The 15,614-nt window shown below is 30.7% G+C and overlaps 1 protein-coding gene across 2 annotated transcripts; it reads left to right on the top strand.

Annotated features, from left to right (window-relative positions):
* The first annotated feature begins 1,214 nt into the window (after positions 1-1,214).
* LOC114289134 (uncharacterized) lies at positions 1,215-5,837 on the top strand. Of its 2 annotated transcripts, XM_082912274.1 has the most exons (5): positions 1,215-1,507; positions 1,634-1,707; positions 4,539-4,673; positions 4,986-5,098; positions 5,199-5,837. In XM_082912274.1, the coding sequence occupies exons 3-5, from the start codon at positions 4,548-4,550 to the stop codon at positions 5,542-5,544; spliced, it is 585 nt and encodes a 194-aa protein (XP_082768400.1). In that variant the 5' UTR covers positions 1,215-1,507; positions 1,634-1,707; positions 4,539-4,547; the 3' UTR covers positions 5,545-5,837. The 2 variants fall into 2 exon arrangements, with proteins under 2 accessions (XP_082768400.1, XP_082768401.1); XM_082912275.1 differs by lacking the exons at positions 1,215-1,507; positions 1,634-1,707 and adding an exon at positions 4,326-4,347.
* The last annotated feature ends 9,777 nt before the right edge of the window (positions 5,838-15,614 follow it).

Here is a 15,614-nt window from a genome sequence, read left to right as displayed (position 1 = left end):
TGTAATAGATGGTAAGATTGGGCATAGGGTCATCCGGCCCGTCCAAACCGCCATACCCGATCTGAACCATGCATGTATGGGTTGTTTCGCGAACAAACTGCCATACCCGATCTGAACCGTGCATGTATGGGCTGTTTCGCGAACATATTAGGGTATGGTGTGGTTTGAATTTTATCTAATTTTCAGATTGCAGGCTGACCCACACCCGTCCGCATAAAACTCTCGGGGTGCGTTTGTTTGGACGGACTGGATAAGGGAGGATTGTAATCCATCGGACTAGTAGTCCTGAGATACATTGTCCAGGGACTATTTGGTTGGACTAAATTTGTATCCTATGTTTGTTTAGTCATGGGATTAGATGTCTAAATTGGACTATTTTTAGTTATTCAATATTTGTTTGGGATATTATGGAGAAGGATAAATACTCAAATGACTATTTTATCCTTTTCAATTATTTACTAAGTAACAACAATATTAAACATACCTTTAATATTTTAATTATTTTTAGCTAGATTAAATAAAAATTTGTTTTATTTTATTTTTTGCACAATATTTTAATTATTTTAATTTATTATTTTCAATTGAATTAAATTTATAATTTATATTTTTTATTTAATATATAATTTTAAATTAACGACAATAAAAAATAATTTTATTTAATATATAAATTAAATTTTCAACAACACTAAAAAAATTTAATTTATAAGGCCATAATTTATAATTTATTATTTTTAAATAAATTTAATTTATAATTTATATTTTTTATTTAATATATAATTTTAAATCAATAACACTAAAATATAATTTAATTTAATATGTAAATTTAATTTTTTAACAACACTAAAAAAATTTAATTTATAAGGCCATAATTTATAATCTATTATTTATAATTAAATTTAATTTATAATTTATAATTAAAATTTTTTATTTAACATATAATTTTAAATTAACAACACTAAAAAAATAATTTATAAATGTTTAAAAGACTATTTTATCATTTTTTAATTGTTTGCTAAGTAATAATATAGAGGGTAAAATTAACATTTCATAAAATAATCGCATGAGATACCAATTTCATAGTTTCTATCCCACCTTCTCCCTTATATAAAATAGTCTTATATTTGTGAGACTAATAATCTGAAACAAAAAAATAAAACAAATAATAAATTATTAATCGATAGAAGTAATGGTCCAATCTCACTCATAATCCTTCAAAAACAAACACTGATCGAGTGGGACTCTCTCTTTCTCTTTTTTTTTTCTTTTTTTTTTAAATCTGTCCGTTCAAAAAAACCACTTTTTTTTCCCCCTCAAATCTGATGCTCAAAAAAAATAAAGCCTAATCAAACTCACTCACTCCATCTCCTCTCGGGCTGTCTCTCTCTCTCACTCTCACTCTCACTCTCACTCTCACTCTCGCGATTTTCATCTGCACTGCATGCACCCACTGATCGAGTCTCTCTCTCGTCGCAAGATCGACCGATCGACCTCATCGCACACCTCACAGGTAAAGCCCCTCTCTGAATCTCAGTCTCTGTCTATGTCTCTCTCTCTCTCCCCGATCTTTGGTTTTTTTCCAACATATCAGATCTCTCTGTCTCTGATCTGTCTCCCTCGCTCTGTCATCTCACAGTCTCTTACTCTCTGGTTTTGCATCTACACCGATCGACCAACTCTCTCATCGCACCGATCGACCTCACATCACAGGTAAGCCTCTCTCTCTCTCTCTCTCGCCCCGATCTTTGATTTATTTTGCAACATATCAGATCTGTTAATAATTTTTTTTTTTTTTTTGTAGCAACAGATCTGTCTGTGTTTGTTTGGAATGTATGTTTTATTTATTTATTTAATGTATGTGTTAATTTTTGGAATTAAATCTGTTGAATTAAATGGAGTATCAGTTCATAAATCTGTATGTGTCTGTATAATTTTTGGAATTAAATCTGTTGAATTAAATGGAGTATCTGTTCATAAATCTGTCTGTGTCTGTATAATTTTTGGAATTAAATCTGTTTTTTTTCTTTTTGAATCTGTATTGGAATCGTGCTACCAACAATTTGGTCAAATTTGTGCTTTCATGAACTGATCTAGCTTAAGCAACAGGGACTTGGGAAAATGATAGTGTTTCACCATCTCAGCAGTAGCTGAGATCCCTCTAACATCTCTCATTTATATTACATTGACTTTTCTAAATGTATGAGTTACCGTGTTGGATGCTTATAGACACTTGGGTAAGGGTAATTCAACTTCACCATAAAACTGTATTGAAGGTAGATGTAGTTTGTAGTATAGCTGTCAAATCCAATTGAACTAGAAATTTAAGATATTATTGTGTGATGACATTGATGTCAGGTTATGTGTGCAACAAACAAAAAAATGTAAGTTATAACAATGTCGTTCAACATGATTTACATATTTTTTTAAATTTTGGTGTCTGAAGTCAGAATCTCACCCGTGAACTTATTTGGGCAAAAAACATGTCTTCTCTCTTTCCATGTTCATATTTTAACAAAGTTTGCAAACTGATGATGATGTCCTTGTACTATATCTAGGTTGTACCTTTTATGAAGTAACTGTATATATTACATTTTTGCCTAGTGATTTTTGAAATGGTTTCCGAGTTATGGTACTCGTATGTCATTAGCACTATGCTGGGATTTGGTTGTTTTTCTTGTTCATTGTTTCTTTTGGCACCTCTATTCCATCTATTCATTATTTATTTATGAGCAGCTATTCTTTACTAATTGATGAGCATATATTTTTTACTTCATACTCTCCTTTGAACTTTCTTCACAGCGTGACCAGGTTCCTAATTATTGTATTTCAGCTTATTTGTAATGATAATATTATCAAGAGCAAAATCCGGACCTTGTTAGCATAACTTGCGGCAGTGATGTCATATAATGGTCCAAATGAATTATTTTTATACACCAGAGTTTTGTGATTAGAATTTACTTGGATCAGCAAGTTATCACTATTCATTAGATTGTGTTTAGGTTTTCAATGTGCATATTTACAAACATTGTTCACTTGCCTAGGATTTGGATCCATTAACTTCTGCTATCGAATATCGTTGCAAAACTGTATTAGAATAAAAAAGTAGTGGCATCATTGTGACAGCATCAACAAATCATAGTGTGAGAACATGGGATGGAGATTTAAATCAAAGCATAGATAGTTCTTTTATAAGTAAAACTGTATTAGCAAAAGAGTGGCATGAACGCTGTACGATCAAAGCTTACCTCAAATCCAAAATAAAAAACTAAACATCTGCATGAAGATATAATTTTCCAAAGAAAAAAATGAAGGATCAACATAGAAACAACAAGAATTCCTTTCAAGCAAAGAGTGTTCAAGTACTAGGGTTTTAGTGGTTAAATTGAAGGCTAATGTGGAAAGGATTAGAGTTGATTGGATAGGGTTTTAGTGGTCAAATCAACATCATTAGAACCGGTTACAAGTCTAGTTTCTTAATTTTTGGCCTTGTGTTGATTGCTCATGTATACTAAGAGAAACATTAATATCTTTTAAGTGTTTAGTTTTTTAATATCTTTTAAGTGTTTAGTTTTTAATATCTCTTAAAAGATGTTAATGTTTCTCTTAGTATACATGAGCAATCAACACAAGGCCAAAAATGTAAGAAGTTATACTTGTAACTAGTTCTAATGACGCTGGTTTGACCACTAAAACCCTATCCAATCAACTCTAATCCTTTCCACATTAGCCTTCAATTTAACCACTAAAACCCTATTGCTTGAACACTCTTTGCTTGAAAGGAATTCTTGTTGTTTCTATGTTGTTTTGGCTTAAGGAGTCATTTCCTGGATCCTTCATTTTTTTCTTTGGGAAATTGTATCGTCATGCTGATGTTTAGTTTTTTATTTTGGATTTGAGGTAAGCTTTGATCGTTTTACAGCATTCATGCCACTCTTTTGCTAATACAGTTTTACTTATAAAAGAACTTTCTATGCTTTGATTTAAATCTTCATGCCATGTTCTCACACTATCATTTGTTGATGCTGTCACAATGATGCCACTACTTTTTTTATTCTAATACAGTTTTGCTTATAAAAAACTCTAGCATTTTGTTAATTTCAAACAAGTTTTTGGTAGAAATTTTAGGCCCTCTAGCATTTTGTTAATTTCAAACAAGTTTCTTAGGTATATATAACTACTGAAATTTAACATGGAAAACCCACTTGTTTGCTAGAAAATATGGAGAAAGACACAACGTCATATAACTACTGACTCCTTTCATTGCTTTTTCTTTTATGCTCATATAACTACTGACTCCTTTCATTTGCTTTTTCTTTTATACTGTGTTTGGTTTGTGAAATTAGGTGAAATGTAGGTATATTTTATTCACATTTCATCTACCTTTTCTATTTTCCTTTTCAAATCAATTCTTAAATTCCCCAACCAAACACAGCTTTAGTGGCTTGATAACTGAGTGGATGCTGTATTCTCTACCCTATGTAAATTTTGCAATAAGTATTTGACTTTGGGATTTTTTTTTTGACTATATTGTTCTTTTACAGCGAAAAGTGATGGATGAGAAAATCAGACTCAAGGAGGAACAGGAGGAGTTTAAGGTACTCAAGGAGGAAATGGACGTGAAAGTGGGACCGCCAAAAAGAGATGAATGGATGACGACGTTACCCCCAGAAAGAAAAGTAAGCCCTCTTATTTGTTTGTTCACTGTTTTCACTTTTTTCCAAACCCCTCTCCTCCCCTCCTCCCATTTTCCTTTCCACTTTTCTTCTTCCCCACGGAACTAGAAGTATACTCGTATGATAGCAATGTTATTCTTTTTGTAATCTGAAGAATATTTTAAACAAAATGAAAGTATACTTGTATCAAACTGTAAAATAAAGGAACTTGTGTTACAAAACACCATGAAATGTTTTTTGATCGGACATTCTAACGTTAATGCTCCCTTTTGCTTGTTGGTAACTTGAGTCGCTATTGTTTTTTTTTGTCTTCAGCCTGGTGTGCCTACACAAACAACAAAGTTTAGCTGGACCTCTAAAGATGGACGTGGCGATACCAGTATTTGGACAGATAACCCATCAGAGAGAGCCCAAAAAGCAAAGATGAAGTACGTATTATATTTATGTTTAGTTTATTTTTTTTCCCCTATTGATTTTGCACTTGAGGGATATCCGGGACTCTTGGAACTCATTAGGTTCACATGGCAGTTACTTAGAGGCCTATAACGAGGCTGCAGCACTTGCTTCTACGGATCAAGAAAATAAAATTACAAATTCAGACGCAGCATTGGTGGATGAATATAACAAAAGGAAACGGCCGAAATCATTGGTAGAAAAGCACAGAGAGGCTGCTCGGACTAGCAGTAGTTCTAAAAAGAAATCCAAGCAAGAGCGAGCAAAAGAGGAGTGGGAGGGGCAACATCCATGGAAGCCTTGGGATCGTGAGAAGGACTTGACAGCTGGGCGGCAAAGTGTAAAACTGTATGCTGGAGACATGTCACAGGGTCTGGCATCCCGTTTTTCTTCTGGAACCTTCCAGAGGAACTTCCTTTAGGGTACAAATGGTGGGTTTGGTTAACATGACTGATTTGCTTCATCCTTTGAGGTTCATAGTTCACATGACGCTGGCAGGCAGAAGGATATCCTTGCTTTGTGGTTCGCTTGTTCAGATTTTGGTTTCATACTGAGATGTCAGTCCCTTCTTCTATTTTATATTTAGAAGTTGCGGATTCCAACTGAACTGCACAGTTTCATATTTTTCATGATGTTAGAATTTCTCTGTAGGTTGTGTTTGCATAGTTGATTTGTCAGGGGAAATAAAATAAGGAAAATGAAATTGCTCATTATGTTTTTTTTTTTTTTTTTTTTTTTCTTCTCTTAATGTTATGGGTAATTGATGCAGATCTGGTTGACACCAAGTTGTTGGAGCAGTTGGATCTCATATGCCAAAAACATTGAGTCTGTTAGCTTGGATTTATTTCAAATCAAGGGATAGGACTGTTATTTATACACAAAATACTTCTATATAATATTAACTTTCACAAAAAACATTGAATAACTAAAATCATAAATGAAGAAATTAATACAGAGAAAATAATAAAGATATATTATATGTAGATGGGAGTTGGAGAAAAAAATTATTGACGTATAGAGGAGTGCAAGTGACACTTGCGTCTCTACAAGTTTTCATTTGCATCCTATCATGGACACGTGCACTCCCATTGTGTTTGTAAATTTTTTCTGCAACTCCTACTTGTGTCTCATTACGGATGTACTTGCACTCACAATGTGTTTGTAAATTTTGTTCCTAACTCTTACCTTGCATGTAATTCTTCCAAAGTAGTTTATGAGATTGATGAGTAATTCTTCCAAAGTAGTTTATGAGATTGATGAGAAGCGTGATAAGTTGCAATTCCAAAGTCATATTTGTCGTTTAAGTAAATTCTAGCAGTCATATTTGTCTCGTTATTTAAATTTTAGCAGATAAATTACAATTTCGAGATGTAATTTAGGCTTCATTTGACAACATCACTTTTTAACTTAAAAGTAAAAAGTTACTAAAAATACCAAAAGCCAACAATTTATACCAAACAGTTAAAGATTTCATTTTTTCTCTAATTTTTGCACATCTTTTCGTAAAAAATCAAAAAGTCATCCCAAACATATTAGTTTTTTTATCTCATATTTTAGTCAAAAAGTGAAAAAGTTACTAAAATAATTTATTCCCAAATGAAGCCTTAGAATCTTTGAATGTTTGACATAACGCACAATCAATTTGGATAACAAACAATTTACAATCAACGTCTGACATAACTCAGAATCCTTTAATTTAAACCATTTTATTAAAAAACATTAAACTGTTTATTTTCAAAATTTTGAAGCTTTTTCCTAACAAGAGCAAGGTACACAGTATATTCTTGCAAGAATTCCATACTTTCTCTTTGGGTAACTTACACTTTATTTTTAAAATTTTATTTCAATATGATATTTCTGTGACCACTTTTTTTAAATTTAAAAGTCAACAATATAAGCAACTTTGACAAAAAGTAAACTCAATATTGGTTCACTCTTTATAGATGTGTTTGCCATTGAATAACAGTAACATTGGTGCATTTATGCTGTGACTTATAACCTATCACATAGCCTTTAAAGTTGAACATTGTCCCCAAGTATATTAAATAATTGTAGAAGACCAGACAAAAGGAATAAACTCTAGAAAATATGATGATCAAAACCTTATAAATCTGTGGAAAATGGAAGAGAAGGCAACATGGGTTGTGTGAGTGAAGAGATATGTCATTTTCAATCATACTCAAGGCCCCTCCCTCCACCTCCACCCCCTTCTCTAGAAGGTTTATTTGTTATTTGGTTAGAAAATTTAAAGAGAGATTCAAAAAAGAACAGAGAAAAAGTGTATGAAATTATGTGAAATATAAATATATTTTATTTACATTTTACCTAACTTTTTTTATTTTTCTTTCTACATCTCTCAATCAAACACAACATGACCGTTTAAATCATTATCAAGCTTACTTACTCATCTTGTTTGTTTGGTGTAATTTATGAAGATTTTTTTAAGACTTTTTTCTCATTTTTTTTTTTTTGTGTGGATATTTATGTGAAAGTATACTGTTTTTTAATTATCAATTATCAATTTTTAATTTTTAAGAAAGTGCACTAAGTAAGCCTACTTTCTCTTTTTTATCTCTCCTAAAATATAATTATTCAATATTTTTAAAATAACACATGAGGTTGTCCCTCTAAAAAGTGTTTGTTGTTGATAAGATGCCTATAGAAGCTTTATTTACACTATTTCTTCTTTGCTAAAGCAAGGCCTTCCAAACACAGCCTCCCTTTGTTTCCTACAAAAATATTTTCGTACATAATTTTTTTCAAGGAAATATTTTTCGTTAATTTTTTTTGTTTGTTTATATTTGGTTGTGTTTTTAAAATTAATGTGTACTAGTTATATTATTAGTGATGGTAATAGTAAGGTGGTGAAAATAGTAACAGTGGTGGCGGAAGTGATAGTTGCGGTGGTAGTAGAATGGTGAAAATGATGATTACTTTGATAATTGACCATTGATTAAACTTTTTGTTCAAGAAATATTTTTGAACTTTTAAAATTGAAAAACATGTTAAACTAAAATAAATTTATTTTCATTAATAACTCCTCTCAAAAAAAAAAAAAAAAAAAAATTGAAACAAAAGTTTCACTTGTAACAAATGTCCGTACAAAATTTATTTTGATCACAAAGATAAACAAATCTATAAGCTAATCAAATCTAAAGAAGGTCCAAAGGATCATTTGTATATATGGTAATACTGTACATGTTATTTTGGAAAAAAAATTAAAAATAGTAAACAAAAAAAAAGAAAAAAGGAGGGATAATCTTCTATGTACAAAAAATGTATTAAGATTAATTTATATGATTTTGCCTAAATTTTAATTCAACTCCATCTTTCATATCAATCGATTGAGTGAATCAAATATTGAATTTAAAATAATAATAATAATAATAAAAAAGTATGGATAGAAAAGGAAAGTGGGTAGATTGCATATGATTTGTGATGATTTCATCAGATTGGGTTCATCGTACTTATCACTGATTGGTTGATAGTCGTGCTCCCATCGATTTGTAAGTTGATGATGACATTTTGTTTTATAAGAATGATAAAGATTTTTTTTTTTTGATCTCACAATCTCTACAGATACATATTAGTGAGTGATAGAAAGAAAAAAAAAATATAAAAAATAAAAAATTAACTAATTTCAATACATTAGGGGTGGTGGGGGTCAAAAAAAAAAAAAAAGGGAATCTCAACTTTTTTTTCTTTGTTTTATTTTTCTTCTTCTTTACGTTTAAAGAAATCGGTCGTGTTTGATGGCAGGTTTGAGAGGGTGGATTGGATTACCAATTTGCGAGGCCCACCAAACCCTTGTTTGGATGCAACAAAATGTTATAGGATTAGTAATGAAGGGGGCTTAGTAATCCCCTTCTGTAAGGGGATTAGCTTGGGTAAATTTTGAGTGGGATTAGAAAAATAGTGAGAGGATTGAGTTTATTTTATATAATAATTTTAAATTTTTTTTTTTACAAAGTGCACCTATTTGTTTTAGTTTTTTTTTTTTAATATAGAAATAATTTATTTTTTTATTTTATATAAAAATAATTTAACAATCCCATCACTAATTATCTCGCACACTATCATCAAAACAAACACACTTTTATTTAATCTCCTCACTAACAATCCTCACATTAACAATCTTTTTACTAACAATCCTCTTACTAATAATCCCATCAAACCTAATCAGTCAAACAAACGTGGCCTAAATTCAATTAAAATTTATTTAAATTTGATTGAGTTTCTAAATTTTTTATTGAATTAAAAATAAATTAATAATTTTTTTAAAATTTATTAATTTGTTAATATTTTTTTATGTGATATTCAAACAAGAGAATTTTTATTAATTGACTTAGGTTTCACAATTCTATAATGAGAACCTTATTAAAAACTTTTTATAGTCACATTTTTTAAATAATATTATATTTATCATATTTTTTTATATAATGTTTATATATTATTTGATATGACACATTTATAATTATTATGTGTCATAAGATTTTAAGTAAAAGTACAAAAATTATAAATAAAATATAATAAAAAAATATGATAAGTTATGATATTAATTTTTACTCTTTTTTTTTTTTTTGGCGAGTATTATTTGTTTTCTTATGTGAAAATAAAACTAGCCTATAAATTCATAAATGTTTGAACGAGAATTCTAGATACAGTGCTTCTACAGACCACAAAACAATGTTCAGGGTTTTGATTACCAAAGGATGGTTGATAGTCAAGTCAATCGAGTTCACTTCACTTCTTCAGGGAAAAAAAAACATGATAAGTTATGATATTAATTTTTATTCTTGGTGAGTGTTATTTGTCTTCTTATGTGAAGATAAAACTAGCTTGTAAGTTCAAAAATGTTTGAACGAGAATTCTAGATATAGTGGTTCTACATACCACAAAAAAATGATTAGGGTTTTGATTATCAAAGTATGGTTGATAGTCAAGTCAATCGAGTTCACTTCACTTCTTCAAGAAAAAAAAAAAAAATGATAAGTTATGATATTAATTTTTTTTTTTTGGGTGAATGTTATTTGTCTTCTTATGTGAAGATAAAACTAGCCTATAAGTTCAAAAATGTTTGAACGAGAATTCTAGATACAATGGTTCTACAGACCACAAAACAATGATCAGGGTTTTGATTACCAAAGTATGGTGGATAGTCAAGTCAATCGAGTTCACTTCACTTTTTCAAGAAAAAAAAAAAATATGATACAGTGGTTGTACAGACCACAAAACAATGATCAAGGTTTTGATTACCAAAGTATGGTTGACAGTCAAGTCAATCGAGTTCACTTCACTTCTTCAGGAAAAAAAAAAAAAAATGATAAGTTATGATATTAATTTTTATTCTTTTTTTTTTGGTGAGTGTTATTTGTCTTCTTATGTGAAAGATAAAACTAGCCTATAAGTTCAGAAATGTTTAAACGAGAATTCTAGATACAGTGGTTCTACAGACCACAAAACAATGATCAAGGTTTTGATTACCAAAGTATGGTTGATAGTCAAATCAAGCAACTTCACTTCACTTCACTTCTTCAAGAAAAAAAAAAAAATGATAAGTTATGATATTAATTTTTATTCTTTTTTTTGGTGAGTGTTATTTGTCTTCTTATGTGAAGATAAAACTAGCCTATAAGTTCAGAAATGTTTAAACGAGAATTCTAGATACAGTGGTTCTACAGACCACAAAACAATGATCAGGGTTTTGATTACCAAAGTATGGTTGATAGTCAAGTCAAGCGAGTTCACTTTACTTCACTTCTTCAAGAAAAAAAAAATATGATAAGTTATTATATTAATTTTTATTCTTTTTTTTTTGGTTGAGTGTTATTTGTCTTCTTATGTGAAGATAAAACTAGCCTATAAGTTCAGAAATGTTTGAACGAGAATTCTAGATACGGTGGTTCTATAGACCACAAAACAATGACCAGGGTTTTGATTGTCAAAGTATGGTTGATAGTCAAGTCAAGCGAGTTCACTTTACTTCACTTCTTCAAGAAAAAAAAAATATGATAAGTTATGATATTAATTTTTATTCTTTTTTTTTTTTTGGGTGAGTGTTATTTGTCTTCTTATGTGAAGATAAAACTAGTCTATAAGTTCAAAAATGTTTGAACAAGAATTCTAGATACAGTGGTTGTACAGACCACAAAACAATGATCAAGGTTTTGATTACCAAAGTATGGTTGATAGTCAAGTCAAGCGAGTTCACTTCACTTCACTTCTTCAAGAAAAAAAAAATATGATAAGTTATGATATTAATTTTTATTCTTTTTTTTGGTGAGTGTTATTTGTCTTCTTATGTGAAGATAAAACTAGCCTATAAGTTTAGAAATGTTTAAACGAGAATTCTAGATACAGTGGTTCTACAGACCACAAAACAATGATCAGGGTTTTGATTACCAAAGTATGGTTGATAGTCAAGTCAAGCGAGTTCACTTTACTTCACTTCTTCAAGAAAAAAAAAATGATAAGTTATGATATTAATTTTTATTCTTTTTTTTGGTGAGTGTTATTTGTCTTCTTATGTGAAGATAAAACTAGCCTATAAGTTCAGAAATGTTTGAACGAGAATTCTAGATACAGTGGTTCTATAGACCACAAAACAATGACCAGGGTTTTGATTACCAAAGTATGGTTGATAGTCAAGTCAAGCGAGTTCACTTCACTTCACTTCTTCAAGAAAAAAAAAATATGATAAGTTATGATATTAATTTTTATTCATTTTTTTGGTGAGTGTTATTTGTCTTCTTATGTGAAGATAAAACTAGCCTATAAGTTCAGAAATGTTTGAACGAGAATTCTAGATACAGTGGTTCTATAGACCACAAAACAATGACCAGGGTTTTGATTACCAAAGTATGGTTGATAGTCAAGTCAATCGAGTTCACTTCACTTCTTCAAGAAAACAAAATGTGATAAGTTATGATATTAATTTTTATTCTTTTTTTTGGTGAGTGTTATTTGTCTTCTTATGTGAAGATAAAACTAGCTTATAACTTCAGAAATGTTTGAACGAGAATTCTAGATACAATGGTTCTACAGACCACAAAACAATGATTAGGGTTTTGATTACCAAAGTATGGTTGATAGTCAAGTCAATCGAGTTCACTTCATTTCTTCAGGGAAAAAAAAAATGTCAATGCATATATGCATTGCAATATTAGAAATCATATTTTGGTAAAATTTCCCTTCTATATATAGTACATATGATAATAAAAAAAAGGGGAAATATCACAGTGAGATGTGAAAAAAATAATTACAAATTAATGAAAAATTTTATAAATATTAATCATTAAATTTATAATTTTTTTAATAAAATTATTATTATTATTTTTTCCTTATCATCAGTGGGGTGTAATACCCCCAGTATATATGTCCGTACAGTTTTGGAAACACATTGGTAGTATTTAGGGCTGATTTGGCATGTTATAAAAAATAAAAATAAAAAGTCAAAAAGTTATCACTATTCACAAAAAAAAAAAAAAAAAGAGCCAACTTTCTATGACATGACAATGGTACAGTCTAAAGTGATGTCTGCTTTTAAAAAAAAAAAGTCTCAAATGATGGTACAAATTACGCAGGTGGTGCACAACACAAGACGGTGCTGTTCGGCCAGTGGGGGCCTATCACGGGCTCCGTTTTGATAATCTGCACCGTTTAATGTGTAGAACTTGTCGAGTTCTATATGTATGTAAAAAATACATTGATCAGATATCAATAACTATATGATCAAATCAGTTTTGTATAAAAAAATGAATGTTGGACAAATTAACGGTTGACAAAAAACTAATTCGATTAGATAGCTATCGATATCTGATTAACGTGATTTTTTTACAAAAATATAGTACTCGACAAGTTCTACACATTGAACGGTTTCGATTATCAAAACGGGACCTGTGGTGGGCCCTCACGGGCCGAACAGCACCGTCCTGTGTTGTGCTCGGACTGGAGGCACTGTCCAGTTCTGAAATATGCAGCATATAGTACTGGCTTAATGGTACAAGGGATGCCAGTATGCATTTATATATTTAGGGGTAATATTGTAATTTAGTTATTTTATACAATATTTTAATACATATTTTTTCATAAAAAGTTATCACAAACAACCATATTTTTTTTCTCTATTTTTTTATCTAAAAATTCAAAAAGTGTACTTATTTAGTTCATCCCAACCAACCCCTTAGTTTCCTTTTCAAAATTCAACTTTATTTTTAAATTGTGATTTTCATGAAACATGTTAACTACAAATGTTGATTTTGTTGAAAATTTAATTGGTTAGTTTTAGCCTTTTGTGGGCCTCTTTCTGTATTCATTGTATCATCTTGATGCTTTCTAATAAAATTTGATTATTTATAATAATAAAAAATTAAAGATAACTGACAAATCAATAACCGTTGAGGCTTCATTGATGGACAAAAAAATTATTTTAAAATTTAAACAACATTTTTTTGGCTAAAATTTTAAAAACTTAAACCATACAGAACTAAACATTCTTATTTTTTTTATATATAAAAAAATAAAATAAAAAACTATTTTGAACAAATCACACCTTACAACTAATTTGATGGGTGTTTAATTAATATAATTAAATTGTTCAAATTTCAAAATAATCCTTTTGACAATTAAATTAAATTCATTAGTTATTAATTTGTACCATAATCTTTAATTAGAGTGCCTGAATATAAATAAATTGTAATTAATAATTTAAAAATAAATAAAACAATAATATAAAATTTAGGGATTAAAAGTGAAATAAACCGTTTAACATTACCTTTCTCTTTCTTCTTCATCTTCATCATTGAGTGCATTAAACCAAGCGTCTGAATCTTGCAGGTGAGTTAAAAATGAGGTGTCTACGCCCCTGGTCGTCCGGATTACACATAAAATAAACAAAAACAGCCAAGTTGTTCCCCAATTCCTTTTTACACAACAAGTCTCTAAAACCTTTTCTTTTACCTCTTCTTCCTTTTTTTCTTATATATATATAATCGTATGTGTGTATGTGTGGTATGTGAATATTCACATATACACGCATAAATCTTGCTGGGTTTGCTTGAACTAGACTCATCTTTGAATCAAACCTGCGACCCACTTGTTTGATTTGTAATCGATGGAGGTTTATGGATACCCATCTTTGAATCACATATACACGCATAAATCTTGCTGGGTTTGCTTGAACTAGACTCATCTTTGAATCAAACCTGCGACCCACTTGTTTGATTTGTAATCGATGGAGGTTTATGGATACCCATCTTTGAATCACATATACACGCATAAATCTTGCTGGGTTTGCTTGAACTAGACTCATCTTTGAATCAAACCTGCGACCCACTTGTTTGATTTGTAATCGATGGAGGTTTATGGATACCCATCTCATTCTTTGCCTTTCTCGTCCTCTGCATCTCCTTCATTTTCGTTTGGGAATTTGGTAGAAAAGGTTAGAGACTTCTTCGGATTTGCGATTTCTGTGATTATTGGGAATATATTCTCTGCCATCTTCACGTTCTTTTTCACATTAGGTGCGTTTATCTCCTTCAATTCCTTCAATCTGTTCATAAATTCTATGTTTTTGTTTATCAAATTGTAGTCAGTTATTACAATGTCTCTGTTCCTTGACATGGGTTTGCAAAATATTAGAGTTATGTTGTGTTCTTTGGGTCAATCATTAACCTTACCATCATGTTTGCAGAATTCAAGTTGAGGTTTTATAATCCCAGAAGACAGTGATTTCAAGCAACAAATTAGGGAAATAGAGGGAAAAAAAAATTTCATTTTCCATGTCCGATCGCCTGGCCGATTGTCCCCCCAGATGTCCACTATGTTTTAATGAAAGCTACAATAGTGGTGTTTGGTAGAGCTTATAAACAACTTAAATCAGCTTATAGATTATTTTAAGCTGTCTTGGTGTTTTTGGTAAAACGTAAAATCACTTTTTGTAGCTTAAATTAAGCCAAAAAAGAGCTTTTTTGCTGAGTGGCCTTTGGGGTGCTTAACTCATCAGCTTAAGCGGGAAGCTACAAAATTGAGGGGCAAAATTACTTAAATGCCCTTTACTAATTTGAAGTATTACCAAATTGTCATTATATAAACCACCAAGTATCACTGTTCATTCTCTGTGAGAGAGAGAGAGAGAGAGGCGATTTCTGGCGAGAGGCTAGCCAGTGCTCTCTCTCTCTCTTTCTCTTTCTTTCTCTCTCTCTCGCGAACCAGTGCTCTCTCTCTCTTAGAGATCGAAACCCTAGCTTCGCAATTTCTGGCGAGAGGCAAACCAGATCTCTTTTAGATCACGATCGCGATCTCGATCTGAAACCCTAGAGTCACGATCGACTGTGTGACGATCGACCATCCGTCGTCATCCGGCGTTGGTTCGTCGTCGATCGACTGCGGTTCTCTCTCCGGTGATGGATTTTAGTGCGGTTTGTTTTTTTTTTTGGTTGAAGTTTTTAGTGTTTTTTTAATTAAAAAATCATAATAATAATTAAGCATTTT

The sequence above is a fragment of the Camellia sinensis genome, unplaced genomic scaffold (assembly GCF_055761805.1).
Source record: "Camellia sinensis isolate YWXY unplaced genomic scaffold, ASM5576180v1 Unanchor3, whole genome shotgun sequence".
In the NCBI taxonomy this organism is placed as follows: Eukaryota; Viridiplantae; Streptophyta; class Magnoliopsida; order Ericales; family Theaceae; genus Camellia; species Camellia sinensis.
This window is presented reverse-complemented; position numbering and strand designations above follow the sequence as displayed.